General features: G+C 47.1%; 1 protein-coding gene across 2 annotated transcripts in view; it reads left to right on the forward strand.

The window, feature by feature from the left end:
- NTRK3 (neurotrophic receptor tyrosine kinase 3) overlaps nucleotides 1-27,396 on the forward strand; it is a 203,200-nt gene that overhangs the window by 173,132 nt on the left and 2,672 nt on the right. Inside the window, exons 16-17 of one of the 2 annotated variants that reach the window (XM_056499871.1) lie at nucleotides 8,802-8,873; nucleotides 26,069-26,227. In XM_056499871.1, coding sequence (XP_056355846.1) covers nucleotides 8,802-8,873; nucleotides 26,069-26,227 — 231 coding nt within the window. The remainder of the gene's footprint in view (nucleotides 1-8,801; nucleotides 8,874-26,068; nucleotides 26,228-27,396) is intronic. The other variant, XM_056499872.1, reaches the window with a different exon arrangement.

Raw genomic sequence — 27,396 nt, forward strand, 5'->3', positions numbered from 1 at the left:
AGTTTCAGACCATTTGTTCTTAGTTGATTTTCCTTTCTTTGTTTTAACTTATTTTCAGTATGTTTAAAACTTTTGATCATCAAGTTAATTAATGGAGGCCTTAATCTCTGTTAAAGTCCAAAGAAGATTTCTAGCAAAATAAGGTTCTGATTGCCCATATTTGCACGGGTGGCACAAGGGGCAGAGGGTTTGTGTCACTTGCCCAAAACCACAGCAGGAATTGGTGACAGAGCTGGGAAGCCTCCCCAGGCCAGCAAAGAGCAGAATTCCAGGGGCCACGTGCCCTTCATCCCTCCTCCAGCCACAGTCCAACCACTCTCCTCCCAGAATATGAGCAAAGAACTGGGAGAACCAAACTGCCCCTTGGTCTAAGCTGGAGATTTGGCTGAAGAGTTGAACTTTCAAAGCCCTCAGTGCTGTCCCTGGTCACATCTGTGATGTGGCTGGTGAAGTTTGTGAGCGTTTCCCAGTGTTTGTGCATTGCTTTTCCCTTTAGACTGCCTGCCATTGCCAGTGGGACCTGGAACAAAGCTCTGCTTCAGCTGGTTCTAGAAAATATTGCTTGGTGTGTCCAAGCTACAGCCCTGGGAGAAGCTGTAATTTGTCATCTTCTGGAAACACAGGGAGAGATCCCACCCCCAAGCTGACACAAAGGGACAGGACTGGAGCTCTCTGCAAGCAGACTCTGCAGTCTGCTGGGTGCCTGTGTTTGCTCCAGCCCAGGCCCTGCAAGCCTGGATAACTGGGGATGTGGCTATATTACCGTGTTCCAGGCTGAGGATTAGTTCCTAGCCATTTCTTTTCTTTTCCACTTTTTAATCTTTTAAGACAAAGAAAGCACACCATCTGGCTCCTGCATTTGTGGGATGCAGAACTGCTTTAACAAAGGTGAACTGCTTAACTTTCTATTACACATTTGGATAGAGAAAACAAACAAAACCAGAAGAGAGGCTTGTTCCCCCTCTCTGCCAGCTCTCCATGCTGTGCATCCTTTTCCTCCTGCACCACAGAGGGATCCTGTCAGCTGCTGCCTTTTAACCTCCTTTCAAGAAGGCAGGATGGACAGAAGATGGTTGTGGAGGTGGAAGTGGTGGAGAGAGGTGGAACAGCATCTGAGTGGAGTGGAGGAAAGTGGAGAGAGGGAGAAGTCGCCCAGCTCCCGATGGGGCTGCTGCAGGAGCATTTCTGTGCTGTGTTGTGTAACGTGCTGTGCAGTCTGTGCTGTGGGTCTCTGTGGGAAGGCAGGACGGAGCACATCCATGCTGGAGAGGAAAGGTTTGGGCGGATTTCATTTTCCTTGTTGTTCTCTCTAAAAAAGCCGTGTGAGTGGGCGATTTTTTGGGTATGACTCAGGACTGTGGCAGCAGGTGGTGGGACACTGTGCCTCAGCCAAGCTGAGGGTGGCATGGAGACTGAGCAGGTGCCTGCCCAGCCCTGTCCTGGAGCATGCCACGGTGGCTCTGGGGCAGTGTCAGAGCTGGGGGCACCCCCAGGGCTGGGATCAGAATTCCCAGCTGCTCTCTCACCCTCCACACTGAGCTTTGGCTGCTCCAAGAGCCCTTCTGTGGCTCTGGACCCACCCAAGCTCCAGTAATACCCAGATAATTTTCCATTTTTTCCCCCAAAATGTGTAATTCAATTCCAAAACAAAATCACACGGCAGCTGTCCAAGGAAAGGGCAGTAATTCTTCATCTTTAGATGAGAATGCAGTCTTAAACTGTAGCCACGACTCCTCAATAACCCCCAGGGTGATGTCCTGACATGGGTGGGACATCAGCAGTGAAGACACATGCCAAATAGAGGAAACCTCTTCATGAAACCTCGTGGAAATATCCCTCTGTCCATATTTCCTTTGTCCTGCTCTTCTGGCATCCTGCTCCAAATCCTGGGCTGGGCTTGAAACCTTGTAGGGATTTAGCTCCATCCTCTCACAGAGGTCAGTCCTGGCTGTTCTCCTGGTCATTTCATCATGCAGAGCACACCTGCTTGTCAAAAAAAAAAAAAAAGACATATGCAGGACTTGAATTAAAAGGCTCTGGATTTTTTTTTTTTTTTTTTTATTTTTTTTTATTTCTAGCAATTCAGAGATAAACATAATAACAAAAAAGCTCCATGGTTCGTGTCCTCACCACTCTGGAGCATTGTTTGGATTTGGGAGAAACAAGGTTTGCAGGCAGAAGTAATATCTTTTAATAGAACACATGATATTGTTGGAAGGAGGAGAAAAAATTAATTTTAGGTGCACAAACCCTCTCTGAGTTCTTCTTTTTTTATTGTTATTTTCTGTTGTATCAGTTGGTTAAATAAAAGATTAATATCTCTTCCCATGAACCTTGGCTCTCACACCCTTAGACCATCAGAACCAAAACATTTCTACTATGACTTTGGCCCTAGGTCAGTGTTCCTTAAAAAGTCTGGGATCCCTCCTCCTCTGAAGCATGAAGGTTTACTGTGTAAACATTTTATTTCTTCTCTTTTTTTTAAAATGGCCAGCAAACCCCCCATATTCTTGATAATTTTCAGTGCCCATTTAAGGTTGCTTTCTGATGACCATCCCCCATGCAGACCATCCCTTACTTTTGTTCTTTTCCTCTGCCATTCAAGATTGGCTTCTTTCTCATGGCTACAGCAAATTATTTTTCCAGAGAAGTTTCCATGTGTGCAATAGATCACTGAGATTCAGCAGGGTTGTGCTCCTTTGGAGGCTCACCCAGCATGGTAGACAGGACTAAGAGACAAGCCTTGCACTGAAACTGGATTTACTCTGACCCACAGTCTTCTCACCAGAGGGCTCCAAAACAATCACACCATCACTGGTGCTGTGTTCCCACCAGCTCTGGGCTCTCTGCAGAGGCTCAGCTGGACTCTCCCAGCTGCCTTTTTGTGCAGACTTGACTGAGCCCCTTGGGGCTCCTGTGGATCCATCAGCTGCACAGCACCCAGTGTCAGCTCCTGGTGCCTTCCTTGTGGTTTTGCTGTGCAGTTTGTGCAGTGTGAAAGGTGGTTCCCAGCACAGGGATCCTGCCCAGCCCTGTCAGCACCAGGATGGAGCCAGGTGAAGGGTGTGCTGGGGCTCTGAACCATCACCTGCTAAGGGAAATGCCAGCAGGCACAGGTGAGGAAAACTCCCTCTGAATTTCTAGCTGGAATGTGGTACTTCCTCACTTTGGGAGGGAAAATAAGCTGCCACTCTCAGGTTTTGTGGTAGACCCAGTGTACACTGGCTGTAAGTCAGCTTGGACAGAAATGAACCAGGCTGTGCACCCAGTGTCCTCAGGCTCAGTTCAGTGCTGATGGGTGGGGGAGAGCAAGCTCAGTCCTGGCCACACTGGCTGTTGTGGGGGATCTCTTGTAAAGGTACAATATGTGTGTCACATTCCCAGCACCTCAGTGCTGTGCAGATCCCTCTGTGCACTGCCTTTTGCTCTTCTAGCCTTTCTCTGAGGTGGAAAATGTGATGTGCTGCTCTCTCTCCATCCTTTCTGCTCATGTTTTGGGAAGCTTTCACACCTAGAAATTTATGTTCTATTAGGAAGAGGACTTAGAAGTGTTTTAATTTTCTCCTTCTTAGCTGGGATTATGGATATATTTCCAGACCTACGAGAGTAGGGGCAAAAAAGTCTCATAGTGACCTGGAGATGAGACTGATACAGATGTGGCTGTCAACCAGAGCCACAGTCTTCCTATGTGCAAGAGCCTGTGTTTGAAAGTATTACATGCCTAGCTGTTTATCCCATGTATCCCATCACCCCAACCCCTGATTTGTTATTTCTTTCCTTGTTCTTATTGCTTCATGCCCCCTGGATGACATCTGTATGCCTCTTCAGGTGTGGCTCATGCCATGGTGCCTCCCAGCTGCCCTGACTGGGGTTTTGGGGGCAGAGGAACCAGATTCCTCCTAAGCTGCAGTAGGGTTGGCAGGAGGGGAGGTGAGGGAATGGCTCAGTGTGGGTGAAGTGTCTCTGTGCCTGTCCCCGTGTGCTCTGCGTGCAGGAAAAGTCACTGTGATATTGAACGTGCTGGTCTTTGATATCTCTGTGGCTCCTATAAAAACCTCTGCAAATTGAATTTGTGGCACAGCTCCTTATCTCCTGAAAGGAAGATGTAACAGCATCATCTTGTGTTTTAGCCAGACATTTTCCCTCAACACTTCCCCATTTCTACACTGAGAGAAAAACAAATGTTGAGTCTTGTTTTTTTTCTCCTGTTTGAAACCTTAAGAGCCCTTCACACAAAGCAGCTCAAGTGCAGAAGAATTAATTGGGGAAATTAGGCTGTGCTGTATTCCTGGCATTTCCTCAGAAACAGTAATTGCCCTAATTCTCCACCCTGTCAAGACCTGCATCCGCGCCCTGTTTTCTCCCTCCCCTTTTCTCAGTGTCTACCTGTTGTTCTCCTGCTTGAGTTGCTGTTTTCATGCTGTTACCATTTATTTCATTCCAGTAATGAGAGGGATGTGGCAGGTGAAGAGCTCTCACAATCTGGTGACATCTTCTTTGAAGCACAGGCACAAAAGAGCGGTTTGTTTTTGGGAAATAAAAACTCCCTGTTCTGGTGCTTGACCTCCATGCTCACCTCTTCTCCTGCTCAGGGTGTGCTGCTGCTGTCACTGCAAGTCATTTGGCTCACAATTTTTGTTTAATGCAGTCTCAATATTCCCCTAAACCCTGACCTCCAGCTAAATCCCCGTGTTCCCCCCAAACCCTCACATACCTACTGAGACCTTATCAAACTTAGGATCTTTCAATCAAAGCTCAGCCCCATTCTCAGGCATTTGAATTGAGGCTTTTGATTTCTCCCAAACATCAGGCTGAGATCCAGAGGGCTGGGAGTTCAAAGCCTTTCATTTTAGCTTCCTGATGGTTTTTAACCTTCCATTTGCAGAGGTTAAAGATGTAGCCAAACAGGGAGGAATTGTTTGTTGTTCAGTATTTCCTGTCTTAAAACACCTGAGGATAATTTGACAAGTTTGGATTCAACAGAGATGATTCTGCCAGTCCTTGTCCATGCTGACTGGACTTTGGCTGCTCCTTAAAGCTGTCCAGGCTGATTTCTGCTTTCCTGGGATGTGGGGAGAATCCTGTGAGTAACCAGTCAAATTCTGGGGCAGTGACACCATCCCCAGAAGTCAGAGTCAGTTCAGTTCAGAAAGCTGGGGTTGTTTCTCAATGCAGCCAAACTACCCAAGCCTGTCACCTCTGCTGTAAAAACTTGAAATAGCAAATTTTCTGCAGGGAAGTTCAGGAACCCTTTCCTTCAAAGCAATTCCCTTTGCATAAAACTTTACTAGGTAGGGCAGGACTCTTTTCTATTTTCAGTGTTCCCTGGCTGTAGCCAACAGATCTAGAGAGGCAAGAGAAGCTACTTGTCATCCCCATCCATCCTTGAGTAGTATTTCCCCTCCCCCTGTGAAACTGTTTTTCTTTCCCCTGTTTTAATTTGTTTTGTCCAAGTGTGGTTCCCAACACCTGCTAGAGGCTGTCTGCATGCAGTGTGCTCTGCTGTCCCCACTTGGAGCATCCCATTAGCCTGAAAGCTGTGACAGACAGGGAAAAGAGCTCAATGCCTCATTTTGAGCAAGATAGACTCTCCCATGGTGGAGATCCATCCAAAAATCCAAAACATGTTTCACTGTGGTCACCAGAAACAAGGAAGGATTTTGTACACAGAAGGTCAGAGCCACTGATGGTTCTGGGTTTTACCAAGGTGGGTAAAAATTTAAACTGCCTTTAAATTTAAACTGATTTAAACTGCAGCTAGAGGAGAAGTAGAAGAAGGTAGAAAACCTTATGCCAGCATATTATTCCAGCTTCATTATTCCAGCACAGGTGGACCAGAAAGAGTGTGGGTCATGAACTGTTCATGCTTTGGGAGGAGCTCTGCTATTTCCAGTCCAGTGAGACTGAAATGTGCAAATGGAAACCTCCCCTCTCATCGAGTCTGGGCTGTTAAACCCATTTCCTCCCTGCAGCCCAATGTCCTCCTCCTGCCTTCCCACCTGCAGGACCATGATCTCAGCTCTCCTTTACCATGGGTGCAGCCAAGAGATCTTTTGTGTGGTGACACATTGATCAGGAAAGGTGGGCAGCAGACCCAAACCTCAGTGTGATCAGCAAAGAAACTGGAGGCAGAGAAGTTACAAGCCAGTTAAGTGAGATCATGGATAAATTATGCTTTGCTTCGTGACAAGCTGAAGGCCTCCCTGAAAAAATTAAAATTCAACTATCTTCATCAACCTCCCTAATTAAGACGCTTGCATGGAAGGAAATCACTGCTTTTCTTTTTTTTTCCTGCTGATTCCTGCATGGTCAGAGTTTCTCCAGGCTTTCCCCTCCCCAGTTTCATAGCCCTGCCTCTCTCACAGCCCCAGTGACTCCTTCTCCCCCCCAGCTGGATGGAGAAATCCCCTATTTGCAAGCAGCTCTAATACCCAGGCTGTTTAGGGTTTGGCTGTCAAAGGGAGCGTGTTCAATGTACAATCAAGGGGCAACCATGCACAAAATTGCACACACACACACGAAATGGGAATCTTTTCTCAGTGCCTGTTGAGCTTTGAGCGCTTAAGTGATTCCACCTCTCCCTTCCCCATCCAATTATGTGGGCGACACATGATAAGATTGCTAAAGGAATTAGTGAGGGAAATCTTTATACTGCCTAATCAATAGTGTTCTGCTCAGCAGAAGGCATCTCCCTGCTCTGGCCTCAGCCATGCTCCTGCTTGCCTTCTGAAAACACAGGTTCACCCTCTCTCTATTTGGGCTGTGCAGATCAAGAGTTACAGCAGCAGTGCATCTGTTGAGAATGCTTGTAGTTGAAAAGTTTCTTTCTTGCTTTAAAAAAAAAAAAACAAAAAACAACAAAATAAAACAATGCAGATATATAGACAGAACCCTGCCAAGCCTACATTTCAGGATTTTGGAGATGTTTGCTGTGTAGGCCAGAGGGACCTTCTGCCTCTTTTTGCAGTATGGTCCTTATAGGAGAGGCCAAGAACTTTATAAGCAAAGATGCTGCATGATAATTTTTCTGAGCATCACTGAGGCAAGACGCCAGATTTTATGGGCCACTAGACAGATCCAATATAGCAAATCCTCTGTTCCACTGTGGATTCTGAGACCAAATTATCAATTAATGTGAAGCATTAAAAAATCCAAATCCCTTTTAGTTCCCTGCAGTCATTAGTGACAAGATACAATATCTATACTCAAATGCTTTGCCAGCATCCCCTGGCAGCAAGGCAGAAACTTCACTCCTATTTTTTTCCAACATATATAAAAAAACATATGAGATCAGTGGTTTTTACACTCAAATTCAGCTGCCTCTACATATTTACTTTGATGGAGAAATAAATCAGGTTTGGGTTACTCTCTGGGTTAGTTATTTGTTATTGGAATAAATGCATGGTAATAGATCTGACAGAGGGAGATGTTTCCCTTTCAGCTTTGTGTTTGAGATAGAATTTGCTTTGTTCTGCACTATATAATATTGATGTTTTTCCCCCACTGCTGGATGACTTCATTTGCTCTGCTTCTTTCCAACATCCGTGCCTCTGCCACAGCTGGCTTTAGGATGCAGTTTTATGCATAGACTTCTCTTTTGTTTTCCCTCAACTGTAACACAGAGGCAATTTAAACAACCAGCATGAAACAATTTTCTAAACCTTCCCCCCTCCTCCCCAAATTCCTACCTCAACTTTTTGGGAAGGGAGGTGAATCAGTCATCCAGTGGGCAATTCCCCAAGCAGAATGAGCTGCCAGCTACATTCAGCAGTTCAGTTTCCTCTGCTGCTGCAGGGTGGGCAGGTGCCCAGGGCAATGACCAGCTGGACACACCCTGAGGCCATATTTTGGGTATTCCCCAGGCAGCTCTCAGCCTGAGTTCCTCAGTTGCACAGCCAGAAGTCTACCCCCAAACCACTGTGTTCACTAACTGCCCTTTCCATCTTGGGATTTTGTCCCAGTGGGAACACAAACATCTCACTGGAAAGTCAGCAGACTTTATGCCTGTCATTCACTCTTAATGTGCTCACTGAGATCCCTACTCCTTTTCCTCTCTCCCATTCCCCAAATCTTTCCTACTTTGATGCAGAGGAAAATGTAGTGCTGTATTTCCTGCCCCAGAATTTTTCTTCCCCTGTCCCTTTCCAAACCTCAATTTTCTGAGTGCTGGCATGCTTGTGGGTGATTTGAAGCTGTGGGATCAGGTATTTTCTTCCCCAGCCTGTGACAGTACTGATGGACAAAGACTTTTGGCCAGTGTAGGGTGATGTGTGAGGTTCTTCACTGGGACTTTTGGCCAACAATAGCCTTAACTCTGGCTGGCCTGAGCTTGTTCAGTGAAGACATCAGGCCTGAGCCTTGTTCTGCTGGCAGAGGGAGAAGAGTCCCTGCACTGTGCCCAGGAGGGCTGGCAATGGGCAAGAATCAGGATGCTAAAGTACCAGACACACAGGAAGTGCTCAAGCATCCTAAAATTTCTCTTGTCTGGAGCAGAATTCTGGGTCCCTCAAGGGATGGCATTCTATGTGGCCTCAGAGTCCAAGGGGGAGTTTCTCCTTTGCCCCTTGCCCATTCACCCTCTGTCAGCACTGGTGCAGGTGATGCTGTGGGTGCCAGGTGTGTCTCACCTGTGCCACCCTGTACTGTTGGGAGGTTGCAGCCAGCAAAAGACTTTTGGTTCAGTTAAAGACACACCCTTTCCCTTCTTGCCCCCTTGCTTCTTCCCCCCATCCCTCCCTCCCTCTCTGACCCTTCCCTTCTCTTTTGTTTGTCTCCCTCCCCGTTTTGCCCCGCGCTGTCAGGAAGGGCCGCGCCCGAAGGGCCAGTTCAGCGCAGCGTGGCAGCGACCGAGACTGGCGGCGGCAGCGGCAACAGTGAGTGCATCCCCGCCGGGCAGCTCGACGGGACCGTGCTGCTGGGGCTGAGAGCCGCGGGTCCGTGCTCTGGCACTGAAGGGCTCTGTGTGTGTGTGGGAGCTGCACATGGAGCCGCTCTGGATGGTGATTTCACGGGGTGAATGCAGATGTCCTCAGTGCCGCCCTCCTCCGAGGGTGGCCAGGCTGTGTGTGCACTTTGGGGACAGTGTGGGCTGTCCTTGGCCTCAGATGGCAGCAGGTACAGCATGGTTTGTGCAGCTAAACGACCCCGTGCCTCCAGGGCTCACTGTGACTGTCCCTGACCTGTCCTCTCAACGTGGGGCATGGGCCACACCATTTGAGTGGCTGGATTGTCACATGCCAGCCCTGACGCCTTTTGTGTGCTGCTCTGGACACGCTCTGGGTGTCTGACTGGGTGTCTGCAGCTGTGGTTTAGGGGATGTCACCCAGCACTTCCCACTGCTGCTCCCATCCCTGGGTTGCTGTGAGTTTGAAGCTCTGACAGAGCAGAGGAGTTTGGTTCTGCCAAGGGTGTGGCTGATGGGAGGCAGGTGAGGCTTGGTGGCACCTCAGTCCACCCTGCCCTCCCTCCCACAGAGCAAAGCCAGCATCCCGTGCTGCTGGCTGCAGGATCCTCAGCCCAGTGTCCCCAGCTGTCACAGGGCTCCTCCAGGAAGCTGCAGGGCTGCTGAGGCTGAGCTGCAGAAGCCACATCCAACTTGGTTGTCCTGTGGGATTTTTCTGCTGGCACACAAGGAAATGCTCTGTTGATCCAGAAAGTTGGGAGTCTTTGCTTGTGTCCATTTTGGAAGTGGATGGGAGCTAATCCCCCCTAAGACACTGCACAGAGCAGTTATGACCCCTCATAGTTACAGGCAGGAAGGTGATGGTTTCCACACTTTATCTCCCAATAGCTTCCCTGTGCCAGCACCCCCAGAGGTGGGCAGAAACGTTGGCAAAGGGGGCATGACTGGGATAAATCACCTGGGTCCAGCTACCCCACCCTCCCTGTGGCACTGTGAGGGGACCTTGTGCTCCAGGTGAGCTGTCCCCCACCGGGTGTCAGGACCACTCCTGCTGCTCCAGAGGATGCCTTCAGCAGCTGAGTGCATCCTGCAGATCCTTCCTGGGGTCTGTGACAGAGCAAGGCTCTGGCACTTCCTGACTGTTGCCAGAACCAAAGGGGAGTGTGAGTTTAGATATTGCTGATTTTGCAGGGGATATGTCAGCAGATAAGAAGATTTGCCACTGAAAGGTGATTTTGTTACGCTTGTGCCTTTCTGAGCCAAAATTGAATTGTGGGGTGTGGATGGGAATTTAGTTCTAAGCACTGATGTAATTTTGTATCCTTGGCCCTGAAGGCAGTTTTAAAAAAATTATTTTCCCCTGTGCCCTGACACTATTTTGTTGCCTTTGAATCATGTCCTTATGACAGAACAGATACTGGGGCTGACCTTTGCAATGTGACATAATAATATGTGATTTCTTTATAGCTCTTTTCATTCAAAATGCTTGGCACACTATGAATTTGATCTTGCAGCCACTTACCACTGGGCCTGGCACTCACTGCTCCAAGCAACCCCTGGGGAAGCCAGAGGAGCAGAGAAATGCTACATCTAGTATTACTTGCAGGATCAGGCCCTGGAGAAATGTTGCACATCTGTGAATAACCACATTTTGCAGAGAGAAAGCCTTGGCCTCTCATTTATCATTTTTATTTGCTATCAGAATGCCATGCCCAGCACTAACATGACAGCTTCCCCTTGGCCAGTGTCATGGCAGGTGATGGAGCAGTATTCATAGCTATTACCTACCACCCTGTTGCTTTTTTTATTTTTTTTCCCCAGCTCTAAAAGTCTGTTAATTAATAAAGTCCTTTAGCTTATCCTGCACCATTTGATCCTGCAGAAATCACAGCATTTTATCTTATTAGCAAGTAGGAATTAAAGAATTAAAACTACTCAGGGGGAAAAAAAAGAACATTATCACTTTCCCTGGGCATCACTTCTGACAAAACCTTGCCCTGTACCTTCAAAAACCACAAGCTCAGCCCTCAGGGCTTGACAAAGGATGGGAGCCCCAGATCAGTGAATGCTTGGGCTGAAAACTGCTTTGTGCTCTGCCTGTTTTGAAAGGGAGAGCAGAGCCAGGTACAGGGAGAAGAGTCCAGCAGTGGAATCCCAGACCAGGACTGTGCTGCAGGTCCCTTTCCTGCTACTGATGTCCTCTGCCACTGTAGGAAATTCCATCAGTGCTTCTGTGCCTCAGTTTGCCATTGTTAAAGAGTGATCCCTGCTCGTGCTCACCAAGGAGATTCACATGAAAATAACATTGCAGGGGACACAGTCATTACAGTGTTGGGAAACAGGTAAGTACCTTAGGAATATGTAGGGAGTCTGTGAGCTGAGACATTTGAGGTATTGGTTCACAGAGAGCAAATTTTGGGAATCCTTAGTGGCTGGAAAATGCAAAGAAGGAAGCAGGTAGGATCCTTACAGTTTGCTCAAGAACCATGAAAGACAACTGCTCCACCCTCTTGTTGATGAGAATTAGTTAAATCTGTGGATTTAACCACTAACCATCATCAGTTACCTACACACTTCACCACTGTTTGCCATCAGCAGAGCACTGCATCCCCACCTCACCCTTAAAAACTCCTTTGAAAAATTACTTCATTAGGAGTAAAGAGATCTGGAAGGGATTCCCTGGATCATCAAATCCAATCCCCTGTTACATCAATCACATCAGATTTATCCTTTTCATAATCAAGCACCACTATTAAATGTGCTCCTAAGGGGAAGAAGGCAGTCCCAGAATCTCATTGCTTAAAATCGTGGCTGCCCCTGATTTCCAGCCTATGCTTAGTCATGGCCCATTTGTTAAACAGCAGGTACCTGGCAAGCAAGGTAGAAGCAAGAAATTTAACACAGTTTTATTAAAATAACCACCCAGAAATCCTCACCACAAAAAAGTGCTGAGGTTGCAAAGGAGAACATGCAAGGTCAGGTAATGATAATGGGGAGGCCTGAGCTCACTCTTGCCTCTGCCTTGTAGAACAGGCTTCAGGTAATCACTGCCTTTAAACCTGAGTGATCCAGGTGAGGAACAAGGCAAAAGTACTCACAGAACAAAGGAACAATTTTGCTATTCTTCACCATCATATTCATTGTGTAACCCTCTGTCTCTCTTGCCAGGTATAACTAACACTGAGCTAAACATTTGGTTATTTTTTTCCTTCTGCTGACAGGCTTTTCCCTGCCTTTTATAGCTTCACTGTACAAGCCATTACCTGTGCAGCATTTTTGAGAAGTCAGTGAGTTCACAGAATCATGGAATTGTTTGGGTTGAAAGGGACATTAAGGACATCTAGTGTCCCTCCCTGCCATGGGCAGGGACACCTTCCACTGGACCAGGTTGCTCAAAGCTTCATCCAGGTCTTGAACACTTCCAAGGGTGGGGTTTTGTTGTCCTGTTTTGCAGATTAGGGAAGGAATTCCAGAGCTATCAGCCTTACCAACCCATGGTGCTTCAAGGGCAACTTTCCCCCTCCAAAAAGCCCCTGCTTTGTCCAGTCTGATTGACTCCAAACCATGCAAGTGCTCCCCAGGAGAGGAAGGTGGCTGCTGCAGCAGCCTGCAGGGTACATTGCATGCCATGAAAATGCTGGGATGCTCTAAACCTGTGACTTGTCCAGTTAGTTCCTCTTAATACACAGTGAATGGACAGAGGGGAGAAATTGGTGAGTACAGGCTCGAGTGTGAAAACTCAGTGTTAGCCACCAGGAGTGATGAGCCAGCCCAGCTGTGATCTGATGGCAATGGAGGTGGTGCTTAGCTCAGGCCACTGCTGCACAGCATGCCCAGAGTGACTAAGGAGGAGGGCTCCTCTGCCAAAACCAGGTTTGGAACTAGGACACTGCAATCCCGTGTTTGCTTATTTAACTTGGCAGGTATTCAAATGAAGCAGGCACTGAGGGGAGGTATCAGAGCTTGGTACCCACATGTGGGATTTTAAGTTTCTATTTCAGTGCTCATGCTTAGAAAATAAATGCAAGCAGACCCTCTCACCCTCCTTTATTTCAAAGCACTATTTAAATGTCATAATAATCATATAGTGCCCACCTTAATGTGCTGAGCAAATTAAAATATTTTATTAGTCTATAATCTGAAAATCATTACTGTGCTTACCATAAAAAACTGCAGGTCTTCAGAGGGAATGATGTCAATGGGTCTGAAATGAATGCAAATATATTTTGTTGCTGTGAAGGTAGCAGGGGTCAGACAGACACCCCCAGCCCCAGGGCAGCAGGCTGTTAGTGTGGGAGGGAATTAAATGCATCCCACAGTGGGGAGGGAGAAAATGGATCTCTTGGCTGATTTTCCTGGAGTTTTGCAGGGTGAATGCCTGGGTCTGTGCCTGGCTGGTGGGGATGTTTCAGAGGAAAGCGTTGGTGCTGCTCCCACCCACCTCCCTTGCAGTCAGGGTAAGGAAGTGCTGCAGACAGCTCATCCCCAGCACGGCTGAGCTGCTCAGAACCTCTGGCTCCATCCCCCTTCCACTGACAGCACAGGTGCCTGTTCCCCTTGGGCATCCACACGCCCCTGGTGCCCCTTCCTCCTGCAGTGACTCTGGATGTGTCTCTCCAAGTAACTGCTGCCTAGCAGGCAGGAGACAGCTGAGAAGGCAGCCCATTCCCTCTCCTCTGGCAGCTGGCTCCAGAGAGGCCAGGTGACAAGGCAGTCCCTCTGCTCAGGTGTCCCTGCACACTCCCAAACACTGGCTCCTGAATCTCTTGTCCTGCACAGCCAGCAGGATTCTGCTGGTTCTTCCTCACCGCCTTGGTTGAGTGTCAAACGGTTCAAAGATTAATTACCATTTGACTGGCTGTATTTCCATCTCTGCAGAAGGCTGCAGTGGAAAAGACAAGAGTACTGGGATCATTTACCCTGGTATTACACAGCAGATTACCCTGTACTTACAAGGTCACCAGTTGCTGTGTAATTAGACCTCCAACACAGGGAAGTCCGTGATAGGCTTCCAAACCACTCGTCTTCCTGGTGCCAGAGAAGCAGAGGGATGGCAGCAAAGTGCAGCCTGAAGCCTCATTAGGTGCATTTAAAGCTGTTAAATAGTTTAAAATTCAAGCTGGGGGAGGTGCAATGAGAGGGCAGCAAGGCCACCTGTACTTGTCAGAGAAAGGGAGTGAAAAAAACCAACAAAAATGGAGCAGTGTGTCTAGGATATGCAGGAAAGCCAAAACAGAAAGGAGGGCTGCGAGGGAGCTCTGTGTGCCAGGCAGCTGAAAGGCAAAAAGCTTTTGCTCTTCAAGTGTCACCAGGGACATCTTTGCCAGTGCTGAGCCAGAGACCCTGTCCATCCCACAGGATGGTGTCCGTGGAGGATGCTGCAGTGGATCAGGACAATGCCTCTTGCTCCAGGTTGCTCTCCTCCATTTCTCATGTGCACCCAAATCAAACACCTACTCACAGAGCATTTGGGAGAATGACAAATGCCTTTGATTACCAAGCACAAATTCCAGTGGCAGCTCCTTGCATCTCCTGAGTGGCTAATAAAGCACCAAGCCCATTCTGATCAATATACAGCAAGTAGTGCTGTAAAGTGAGATTGTGCCCGCCCCAGGCCACGTTGCATTTTGTCTTTATAAACCATGCCCTTGTCAGGCCAAGCACAGTCTCTTTTCAGTGGCAGCTCCCTGGAATTTCTGGCTTTCAGTGAGCCAGTGAAACAAATGCTGTTCTGAAGCCCTCCATGTAAAGAACCCAAGTTAAACAGCAAAGTGTGTGTTTCTACAGCAATCATTAGCTTAAATACTCTTTTATTACATAGTCACATGTCCCCAGTTCAGCCCCACTAAGAGCATCCATACAGTCAGCAGCTTCTGAAGAGGTGAGGCAGAAACAAAGACAGTGTGAAGCCATTGATTACTGAGGATGGGAAGGATAGTATGTATGTAAATAATTAAAGAATGACCAAAGTGGGGAGATGTGCTACCTGATTGCAAATATTTACAAAGTTGTGAGTTTGAAGGTTAGAAAACGTTGAGAGGAGTGTATAGAAGTTAGCACAGGGATAATGTGGTGAGGATGAGAGTGGGGAAAATCAGTGTGGCAAGCAGGAAATTTCCATTGTGTACTCAAGATTTGTTTGTGATTTCCTGAGGGAGACTGTGGTTGTTCACTGGGATATATGGATTGGTACCCATCAATACCTTAGCAAATCCTTTAGGGCCTGCTCTCACAAAGGAAAGGGAGAAGAATTAAATTTAATGGGCTTTTTTTTCAGCTCTTCTCTCCCCTGTAAAGTGTTTTCCTGGGCAGATGTGTGTCATTGGCAGGGCACAGTGCACACAGACCTCTAATGCTCCTGGCTTATCCAGAGGAGCAAAAGCAGCCAAGGCTTTAAGCCCAGCATCTGTAGTCACGTTTATCCTTGGAGTAAATGCTCCAGCAGTGACATAATTGAGGACTGTCCTGTCTGCTCAGCACATGTCTGCAGGGGTCATTCATCCTTTCTGACACTGCAGAACATTAGTGGTTTCTACACTCACTCTCTCCTTCCGTCCTTCCGCTTGTGGCTAACCCTAATGGAGAGCTGGGGGCTAGAGACAATTCTAGGAAAACTGGCCTGTTTGGAGAGCTGGCTATCTAGGAGCTGTCCTATATTAGGGCAAAACCAGTCAGATGTGTCCTACCAAGTACTGGGTTTGTGTAATGGTCCCAGCAGGGCTGGTTGGTGGAGGGTCTGGCTGGCTGCAGGAAGGGAAGCAGAAGGTAACTGGTGATATCTGTGATGGCCACTTAGTGCTCAAGGGCTCTAATGGCATCTGGGAAGCAGGTTCCTGTGTTTGTGGGTTTGCTAATTTATTTATGCTCCTGGCTAAATAAAGCAGGGAAGAAAAATTTTAACACAGTGCTTGAAATGCATGGGACTGCAGCAGCTCTGTCCTACTCAGGGCATCTGGACAGCTTGATAGAGAATGGAGAGAACTTCAGCACACAGAAAGTCTTAGCTGGAAAAATAGAGAAGAGAATTCAAAGTTTGATTCCTTCAAATATTTAAAATTTAGCTTGTTTGCCAGCAGAATCCTGCAGCCCAGTCACAGCCTCACCATCAGCACATCACCATTTTGGCTATTGCTTTTATTTCTTCTCCTTCCTGGTGCCACTGCTGTTCCCCCATGACAGGTGCTGTGACTGTCCTCTTCTCTGCCTGTCCCTTTTGGGTTCTTACCACCATCTGCAGCCTCTCCCCTGCTTGCCATCTTTGGACAGGGATGCTGGAGGCAGGCAGAGGAAGGAGATGTCCATGGCAACTTCCCCTAGTTTAGGTCTCAGTAAGTTTGGCCACGAACATGACTATCCCCAGCGTGTCCCCAGAGTTCTGACTAATGGAGAGTGAGGGGTGCAGGCTGGGGTTTGCCCTGCTGTGAAATGCAGTGTTTCATTCAGCAGTGCCAGAGCTGGCACAGCGTTCCCACCAGCACTGATGGGTTTAATCACATCATTAGTAGGTGTGACACTGCAGCCTCCGATGATGAGCTCTTTATTCTAACACGGCTTTCAGCGTGTTTATCTGAGATGCCATCTGTGCCTGCACTGCCTTCATTAGGAGAGAAAGCCTATGGATCTTCTGATGTTGGGCTGTATTTCTGAGATGTTTCCCTGCTGAGAAACCACTGTTCAGCTAGAGGGTGAGAACCCACACCTGAAGGAAATCAACAATACCCAAAACGCCTAAATGGGCCAAAGAGACCATTAGGAAGAGCAGTGTTTGGAGGAATCCTCAACTGGTACATGAAACCGGTTACAAGAAATGATCCAGCTGTTTTATTCCTGAAAGATTTTCAGATTGGTAAAGCAGTAAGGCCCCATGCTTTATCTAAAGTGCTGTTAGTATTCAGGAAAGCAAGGGACAGTTTTTGATTTTTAAAATACTTTCTATTTTTGTACCTCCATACCATGCTCATACATATAAGTTTCTGGGTTGCTTGTCCAGGTTTTAGATACAAAATCACTAAGATTTGTGGGTACAGATCTGAGTGTCTACCTTCCCCCTTAAAAACTCCACTGTATATGTTGTATATATTATTAACTGTATACTATATATGTATTTTTGTAGCTGTTCATTGATCAACAAACTGGCAGCATGGTGTGCTCATGGTGTTCTACTGCTCTTGACAAGATTCACAAAACATAAACCAGGCAGGAGCTGCCACATCACAGTCTAGCTACACATAAAAAAAGGGAATGCTTTCATAGAGAGGTGGCATGCCCTGGCTTGTATCAGTTTTCTGTCTGCTTGCTGCCAGGCCGATGCTCAGCGAATCTGACATTAACAAGAAATAGATTTCCAAACAATCTAGCCTAATGAATTCTGAGTATTATCATGATTAATGCTAAGGCAGTTGAACTGATTATCCAGTATCCAGAAGTAATGGAGCCTTATCTACATCTTGTGTAGTCCTCAGTCAGGAATGGCTTTGGCTGCAGACAAAGATGAGTGTTGTTGGTTATTGGGAGGGGAGGGACTGGCAGGACAGAGAGAGCCACGATGGAAAGGGAGATGATGAGATACTCATCTGAAAGCATTTCAGCATGGAGTGATCACACATGCAGGTTCTTTATTGCTGCTATTTCCTAAGCTACATTTCTCAGACTTGGCTTTTATACCACCAGGTTAAGATTTATTGGGCAAATATTTTTCCTCCTTCCCAAAGCCAGAAACTGGGTTGATTTTCATTCTCCACATGGCCAAAAGAACAAAATCCTGATGCACGTGTTTCTTGCATCATGATGGCTTAACTAACTTTTATCTGATTAGCTTACAAGCTATTCAACACTTTGCAGCATTACCAGAAAAATGATAGTGCCGATCATTCATGGACAGTTTCTGTTGGCACAAGCAGGCTTTGCAGACTCCAGACCCCCTTTAAAGCTGGAACCAGCAGGTTGTTGTCTCTTGGGTACTACATGTCTCTGAGCAGGAAAGTGTGTTCTGATGGAAGGGTCTCCAGCCTTGTGGAGACAACTGCTAAATCTGACAAACTATCTTAAGGCTGTAGTTTGAATAGATGTAGTGGCATTCCCAGCCTCTGCTGTTACCTGGGCAGTGGCCATGGGAAAGGTAACTTTGTGTGCCCATCATGCTGGGTCTGTGATGCAGAGGAGTTCCACCTGCACACACAGGTGCACAGCTGCCCAGTGCCCACCCACAGCTGAGCAGGGAACTCCAGGGACTCCTGGGAAGCTGACCAGAGAGTCCTTCCCCAGCTCTGCCACTTTGCTTTGAGTTCCTAGTGTGGGGCTGTGCCATTCTGGGCCACAAGAAGCTCTCAGTAGGTGGCCCAGTGTGGTCACCTCTCCTTCACCTGGGAAGGCTCTGGCAGCAACCTTTAGGACAAGGGTTTAGGGCCTGCTAGGAGCTGTTGGTGCCTTTGCTGACCTCTTTATTACATGTTTTACAAACTACAGCTCTTCTGCTCCCACCACCCCCAGCTGAATAAGGCATGGGTGGGGTTTCTCCCCGTTTATATCCTGGTGTAGGAGATGATGGCTTCTGGGGCTTTTGCTCAGATGAACATGGAACTGGCCATTCCTCTGCAGGCTGATTGTTTCCAAGCAGTGAGTGCAGCTGCTTTGAGTTTTGGGAAGAAAAGGTGAAAAGTGAGTTGTAGTAAGGTACACGAGAAGCAGATTATTGGCAAACATAATTAAAAATATATGTGCAATTTCTCCTGTTTCCCTTGTCTTAACCATGCTCTGCATTACCTCTGGCATTCTTAGACAGTAGATAATATGGCTGAGAGGACTCTTGGGCACAGGCAGCTCTTAGAGCAGCAGTGATTTATCTGAGACCATTTTGAGGTAGCAGAATTTACCTCTAGCTACAGCCACCCCTCCATGTCTGCCCTCCCTCATTTGCATAAGTAATTGGCAGCTTGTTAATGGTTCATTAGGAATGCTGAAAACCGTGGGATTAAAACACACTCAGTGGAGCAGAGATGAGGGGTAGGGGGGGAAAGGCTGCTGTCCCTGCTTGCAAATTACACCGCTTGATTCAACGTGATTCAGAATCACAGGTCATAAAGCAACTAGATTGTTAAATGAAGTAAGGAAAAACAATGTCAATGGCAGGTTTTATTTTTAGACTCATGTTTAAACACAGTATGTGCATCTAGGGGGAACAAACAGTCCCTTGCCAAACAGTCCTACTGACAGCAGGAAGCTCTCACCCCTTTCTCGGTTTCGCATTAACCCTGCCTGGTCAGTGTTTCCTGCTCCTGAACAAGTCCATCTGGCTCCTTACATCACCTCATGGCAGGGACATTTGGTTCCTTTTCCCATGTTCTCTCTGGGTAAATCCAATCTTCTCACCTCTAGCAGCAGACAACCAGCATGTCCCTTTCCTGGGGTGAGACTGCGACACACAGCACAGCTCCACGCAAGTAGGAGAAACAGCTCCAGGTTGCTTTGTGCATTATGTAAACCTCAAAAAATCCCTAGAAAACTGCTGTGAGATGTCTTTGTTTGCTGGCATGCAGGGAGGCAGGCAGCCAGCCTTTTGCTGTGGCACTGCCAGAGCCTGCAATGGAGGAGATGGTTGTGTAGCCAGGGAGAATTGTGAGAGGATCACATCTGCCGCTCCCGGAGAGTGGAGCGTGCTGAGCTCACAGTCAAGTAACTTGAAAAGTTTGATGGAAACTTTTTGTTGTTTGCTGAGTGTTTAATCTCACCTTCAGCACTGGCTATGACAGCAGTGGCTGCAAAGGTAGGAGAGGTGAAGGCAAGGACAGGGCTGTGATGGCTTTTGAGTCACTTGGAAGAGGCTCAGCCCGTGGGCTGGTGCAGCCATAACACGCGATATCTTTCCATCAAGAGAACACCTTGGGGATTTTTAGAGGCCAGAGTAATTCTGGCAATGGTGCAGTCTTAGATATAGCTAGAACTTTTCTTCCTGGATAAGCTGAAAGGAAATTACAGATAAAGCACTTGGGAATCACATCCATTCATAATTTGCGGTTAAATTCAGCAGCCTCTGATCTAAACTTGGGTACTTAAGAGCCTACTAAGGTGACAGTTGAAACTATGAAGTGGGGACAGCTAAGATTCAGCAAAGCTCAGCTCTGTCTGGAATGTCAGAGTTAATCCTTCTGCTTTCTAAAAGGTGCCCAGGAATCTGTCAGGACTCACAGAGGCAAAATACTGGCACATCTGAAAAATTTCTCAGTGCAGCTGGATCCAGGCTGAAGGCAAGGAAGGAGTGTCTCCTCCTGGATCCCCAGCCAGGAGCATGTGCTGCTCTTTGCATCACCCTGAGAAGTCATCTCCTTGTGCCCCAACCTGAACTGACAAACATTGACTCACAGAGGCACAATCTACAGCAGTTCTGTTTGTTTTTCTCCAAGAGCTCAACTTAGCCAAACAGAGCAGCTTTTCCTCCTTCTTGCTTTCATTGCTTTTTTTTATTTTGCCCTTACATCCTCTCAGATGACCCTGAGAGCCACCTGTGGCTCTTATTCATACAAAGCTGTCCAGAGCTGCTGAATTAACAACACATCCTGCCTGCAGCAGGAATCAGTGTGTCCTGATGGGGACTTACAGCTGGGTGCTGGGGGAGGGCTCAGAGCTGGATCACCCAGCTCCTAGTGCTGAGCTCTAAAGGACACATGATTTGGTGTGGTCCAGCTTGGGATGGCATCCAGGTCTGCAATAAAAGATCCTACTGCAGCAGGAACAGAGATGGCAATCAGAGAATGTGTGCCCTGTCCCTAGGCTGAGTGGATTGAGTGTTGAGTGGAATTTCCTGGAGAGGATTGGTGCTAAAGTCTGCACTACTGCTACGTGATTCTGTACAACTCAAATGTCTCCACTTCCTGCACAAAAATGGCAAGTTCAAATAAAGCTGCATGATACAAAGACACCTACAGTGGTTCTTGTGATCTTCCCAAGGCAGGAGCAGGAGCAGAGCCTCCATCAAGTGGGTCAGAAGCAGGAGGAAAGGTGTCAAATGACTTTGGAAAGCAAATGTCAAATGACCAAGGAAAACAAAAGCACTGGGGCTTATTTTTGTTGTTGTGTTTGGGTTTGTTTGTCTGGTTTGTTTTTTTATTTCAACACTACAAAGGAAACTGCACAAAATGAAAAAAACCCACAGGCTAAGAGAATGCTGGAGACCAAATCCCATTCTGAGCTGAGATCCATGGAGGTGCCTTCCAGCTGTGGGTGCAGAAAAGATGGCTCAGTAGTTCCCCTTTGAATGCTGCTCTGGGCTGCAGCCCTGGTGCTGGTATGTGAGCTGGGAAGGGGGAAAACTGTGCTTCCCACTCAAAAGCTGCCTTTCACGTGCTAGTATCTGTATTCCCACCAGTCCTAAATTTGAATGAGGGTTTTCAGCCCTACTCTGGTTTTGATTTCCAGGTTCTCTCTGCTGGTGGCCCAAACTGTGGATTTATTGCACAGTCTTTGCTGAACACTGCTGCTCCACTACCTGCTGCTGTACTGTCAGACTCACTAGGGGATAACATGTCATCTTTTCCTTTCCTAATCAGCTGGATGTCATTCAGAAAGCTGGGACAAGGAGAACTGTTCCCCCAGACACCAGCTTTTCTTGGTAGCAGACAAACCTCAAGCCTTATAATACTTGTACATAGCACTTATATAGCTTTACATCCTCAAAGTGCTGTACTAGCATTAAGTAATTATCTCTCTCCCTAATGGCCATTAATGCTGGCCTTTCATGAACCTCCCCCAGCTCCCTGAGGTTCATATCTAATCCAGCAATAAGCTGCTCAGAGGGAGTAGCTGGCTATCTTGCAAGTCCTTGGGTTTGGATGTGTAATGAGGCTTCAGATCAGGGGCCAGGTGCCCTGGAGTATCAGAAATACAGGGCTGTGGATCAGGTCATGCCCTTGGGAGCATCCACTAGAAAGGGATGGGATAGAGAAGGTGATACTGCAATCTTGAAATGAAGAGGGAGAAAACTTTGGCAGATCAGAGGATGTGCACTGATTGCTCTATTTATTACCAGGATAGCACTGTGAATGGAAAGAGCAGAGCAGTGGGAATAACTGTGTCAGTGTGGGCATGGAGAGTTGATCTAGGGAGAGAAAGTTAGCTAAAAATGTCAAACAAAGCTAGACAGCCATGGCAATGGGATAAAGAGGCCAGTCTGCAGGTCTGTGAAGCATTAAAATAACAAGGCAAAAGGGCAAGCTTGGCAGCATCATAGGATTTAAAGAGAGGAGCAGAAGAGGATTTACTTGTCTTATTTGCTTGCAAGCAGAGCCCTCTTCCAAGCTATGGAGTGTCTCCAGGGGAGATGCTGCAATGCCACTGTTTCAGGACATTTTACCCTTGGGGAAGGGGAGCCTCCCTGTTAGCAGGGCTCTCCCTTCCCTGGCTCCCCAGAGAATGGAGAAGATGGTGTGGGAAGATGACATGGCTGTTTCAGAGAAGACTCAGCAGTAGCATGCTCTTAACAAACACCAGTCCTGCATGGTCACTTATTTCTGAAACCTGCTAGACCCAGCTCTGAGCAAGCAGAGGCTGAAACAAACTTTCACCTTCTCCCAAAAGGCATGGTAATGATTCTTTCCAAAGCCAGGGATATGCCTTGTAAGCTGCCTTTGCAAAAGAAGAAAACAGCACCCTTTTTTCAGCCTGATTTAATAGCATCATTTTGCTTTTATGCTTCTGGCAATGGCTGGTCCTGTAAAACAAGTATGTAGCTGTGGGGATCACGTGCCAGTCCACAGTGGCAGAACACAGCTCACAATCCCTACACGTTATGCAAAGGATTTCTGTCACCCTGGACACACTCTGCTTCCTGTGGCATCACCAGCACAATCCCTCTGTGCTCTGCTCTAAATCATTTTGCTACATCATCAAATAACAGGGTATGGCTGACTGCAGACCAGGAGGACTGGGTGTTCACTTACTGCACAGCTTTGGAGCAGGGCCTTTCCTGCCTTCCTGCATCTGTTTTCTCATCTGTGAAATGGGAATTTTAATCCTAATCAGTTTGCAAGGGAAGCAGTAAGGGATAGTCAAAGGCAATCCTTTAAAGTGTAATAGTCAGCCTTATGTGCTAGGTTAGACATTGGATCAGTTTATGGTAGAGTTTAATTGACGCTGTTCTGCTTATGGCTGGTAAGTGCAAGGCTTAATCTTTGCTCTCAAAAATGTGGCACCCTGTTTGAGATGCAAAGGGTGACTCTGCAAGGAGCACCTTCTCATCTCTGAACATAGCTGGGCTGTGTTTTGGCATCTACAAATTTCTGGAAATTGCTTGTTTGAATTTTCTCACCCCAAATTAATTTGATTATTAATTATTATGAGATTAATTTGTAATAAAGTCTGTGTCTCACATGGCTGGGATGAATGCTTTGGCTGTTTCTGAACTTCAACCTATGAGCTAAGCCAAGGTTGTGTTGTCACATCCTTGGGACAACTCTTGACTGTGTATGTCATTTTGCTGGCAGATGCTCACAGGGTGTGTCCAGAGGAGACCAAAGACCTTGACTTCATTTTAGCTTATTAGAACTGAGATGGCACCACTGGCTTCTCTACTCTCAGATCCTCGAGTGGTGTAAATCAGGAGCCTCCCAGTGGAGCAGAGCTGCTGTGATACTGTCAGTGCAAGCTGAGGGCCTGGTTCACACATCCTGAGCTGCCCCGAGACTGTTCAAAAGGGACTTAACTGTGCCCAGTGCATTGTGCTACCTGTAATCGCAAATGTGCCTGAAATATTCAGGATATTGCAAATGTAGAGAGCTTCTCAACGAGTAATCATCTTGAGATTGCTGGAAAACTGAAGAGTTAGTGCTACTTAAAGGAGAATAAAATAAGCATTAGCACAAAGCAGTTTTTGCAACAATCAAGTTTGATGTATGTCCTGTTCTGCTTATAACGTTTCCTCAGAGCCCTTTGCAAGAAGAGGAAGCAACTTGTAACAGCTAGGAATGGAGGGAAGAGCTAAATTTGCAGCCAGGGTTTCGAAGGAACAAACAAAGAAAAGCTTATTTCCATTTCCATTTCCATTACGGCGGAACATTCTTGGGAGCTCAGAGCAGCAAGCTGAGACCACAGCAGCCAAGCTGCCTCTAAACAGGAGGTGTGGAGCTGTAATGAGCTTTTTATCATCAAGCATCTGCACTTAGGAAAGAAAGATCTGCCTGGGACTTTTAAAACTCCTCTTTTTTGAGGGAGGGTCTGTTTCAGAGTAAGGGATAGGGCTGGTCTGTAGCCCTTTGAGTACAACAATGCAAATCTGAGTCTAAATTCTGCCAAGCTCCACAGAAATCTGAGCTCCTCCATGCAGAAAGCCAGCTGAGCATCCTACCCCTTTCACATCCTATTCCAACACACTTCCCTCTTGCTTCCAAGTACTGCAGTGTCCCTGTACTGACCCTTCCCCACACTAGCTCTGCTTTAATCAGTCAAAGAAACCTGTGGAAAAACTGGCAGCTCAGAGGAGAGATTTTATTTGTGAAAGAAATGTTTTCATCCCAGCAAGCACAACAATCTCATTACTTGGAATAGCCACACATATGCTGGAGTCCTAGACAGCAGATACCTTTCCCCCTCATCCTTCGTAGGACCAGAGAGATTTCTGCCTGTTTGATTCAGCTGCAGTGCTGCAAAGTTATTAGCACTGCTTTTTTGGTGTCCCTAATGAGACAAGCAGTCTTCCAAGCAGCTCCACAAAAGCACTTTTCTCATCACAGCTAAAGCCTCAGATGCTTTACCCTCAGCAGAAACAAGTGTGGAGACTTGCAGCCCTGCTGCTTCCTGCACTGGTTGGTCATAGCAATTAGCTGTTTCCCCACAGATGGAGCTTCTTGTGCAGAAAGACAGAACAGAAAAAAACTGATTCTGCTCAGAGAAACTTGTTTAGGAATCTCTAGTGAATCCAAAGGTAAATCCATCTGCTTTGGAACTGTTTGCATAAATCCTGCAAGCCTCCTGTGTACCTGCTGGATTCATGTGCCTTGCAGAAGGGCTGACTCTTACCTGAGAAGTGCCTTTCCATGGCGTGGCATACCCCAGTTTTACACACCCAGCTCCAAACTCTCCAAAGGGGCTGGCTTTCCCTCCTCCATTAAGTGATGGGCATATCCCTACCTGTAAGAGCCTGTTCTTTACCTGCAGACCACCTTTTGCAGCATGGTCCTGCAGTCATTTACAAATGGAAAGCACTCTCTGAAAAGGCCTGTAGCACAGCTTTGTGAGTGCAAAACCTTTCATACAATCGGGTGATGAACAGATGCCTGTGCATGGCTTTGGAGAACTCTTCTGAAGAGAGACAGCCCTCATGCTGTATCTCTGGTGGGTGTCTCAGAGCATTGAGGTGTTGTTGGATACTGCTGGGAACCAGGGAAAAAGCAGCCTTGAAGCCTTGGGTTTCTCAGGCTGCTCAAAGACAAGAAATTATAACAATGATTGTGCACCTGCAGGGTGGGTGAGAGATGTGATGTTTTGCAGAAAGCATGTTTTCAAAGAGGTGTTGCCTTCTTAGACCAATAAGCCTTTTCTATTCTGTATTGCACAAACTACCCTATATATAAGTGTAGTGTTTCTTTAAATAAAGCTCTCTTTTGCTTCTCCATTACACTAAAAACTATATTACATTATCATTTTCGCTGCTCTCCTATAGCTTCAAATGCAACATTAGGCCCTGAAACGCTTTGCTGACCACTCTTGCTCTGTGTCCAGGTTCACCAGACTGTGGGGCTGGAGTATGTTCTTGGCATTATGCATTTGATTGCCTTAACAGCCCATTTTGGGTGGAGAGGATGTAATTTATCTTGACACATTTCACTCCCTATGCATCACATTACCCAGGTGGGATTGGTGGGTAAACCCACGAGTGGTAGGGGAGGCAGGAGCCAGCCCAGCATTTTGGAACAGCTGTAGCTCACAGAGAGGCCCTGAGTTTGTGCACATCATGTCAGGGCTGACACGAGCTGGGGTGCTCAGGCACTGCAACAGGCTCCACAGGGAAGAGCTCACAGCTCCCCGCCTGGCAGAGCTCAAGGAGCATTGACTGGGACAATGCTCTCAGGCTCATGGTGGGATTATTGGGGTGTCCTGCACAGGGCCAGGATCTTGGCTCAGTGGTCTGATTCTATGGGACTGCCACCACTGATGTCCCTGCACTTTGTCCTCACCCAGGTTGGAGGACACACCATGCTGCCTATCCGCTGGATGCCCCCGGAGAGCATCATGTACAGGAAATTCACAACAGAGAGTGACGTCTGGAGCTTCGGGGTGATCCTCTGGGAGATCTTCACCTATGGCAAGCAGCCCTGGTTCCAGCTCTCAAACACAGAGGTACAACAGTGCTGAGACATCTCAGCTGAAAACTGTATTTTTTGCCATCTCTCCTTTCCAGGTTGTTTGCAAAGAAATTAGTACATGGATGGTCCCCTCCTTGGCACTCCCATGGTGAAGCCATAGGATAAGTGTCATTATCTCAGTTTAAGAGCTGGGAAAACTGAGGTCTGCAGGAATCAAAGAGCTCTGCCAAAGCCATGTGCTGGGTAATCCTCAGCCCCTCGCTGCTAAGTTCCTGATGTATCTGTCATATCTCATAAACTCTCAGGGTCCTGCCAGAACTGGGGATACCCAAATTATTGCTGGGTTCTAAGTCATGCCTAGAGTTTTCCCTGGTTTCTCCTTCTGTAGTAAAGCTCTCACTGCAGGCTCCAGTTTGAAAGAAATTGTTTTAAATAAGATATATCACATGTGGCACATTTCCTTGGGGCTTTTACCATTGGGATATCTATAATATGGTTTGCCCCAGTTCACTGAGGGTGGAACCCATGGAGTTTGTTTGGCCTTGTTATTTCTTTGACAAGCAAAAGTTGCAGCCCACCAGGACAGGGCTGCACTGTAAAAATGTCGAGGGAAGGCTGGCTGGGATTAGCAGGGTGTCACTGTTGAGGTTTGAGGCACATCAGCAGAAATGCATTGGAAGATTTTTGCTTGGAATAGCAGGAGGTATTATAGAAGAGGAAAAAGATGCATTGACATAGCAGTGTGTGGGAACCTTGAACATTTTTATCCTACTGTGTATCTAATGGATTTCAGAAATTTCACCTTTTGTAATGAAAAATGTGCATTTTCTGCTTTCTGGGTACAGATCCCTTAATTAAGTGAGTTGCAGAGATGGCAAATCCAAGGTGTTGCTTTACAGCTCTAATACTTGCCCATTGGTGTGCTCAATGGGGCCTGACTGTATATCCCAAAGTAGCACACGCAAACATTTTAGAGGCACAAACAACGGAATCGACAGCGACAGAAGTTATTTGTCACGCTATTTAATGAGCTGCTCTTGCATTTCCCTGTGAGGGTAAATACAAACACACACAGACGAGCACATGGAGCTTGAACACGAGCAATTGGCATGCTGGAGTGTGACAGCCCAGCTTTGCCCAGGCATTCTGCCTCAGTTTCCTTTGCAGGGCAGTAGGGCTGAAAAGAGCCACCCTTTATCTTGA

This window comes from Oenanthe melanoleuca, chromosome 10 (assembly GCF_029582105.1).
Source record: "Oenanthe melanoleuca isolate GR-GAL-2019-014 chromosome 10, OMel1.0, whole genome shotgun sequence".
Taxonomy (NCBI): domain Eukaryota; kingdom Metazoa; phylum Chordata; class Aves; order Passeriformes; family Muscicapidae; genus Oenanthe; species Oenanthe melanoleuca.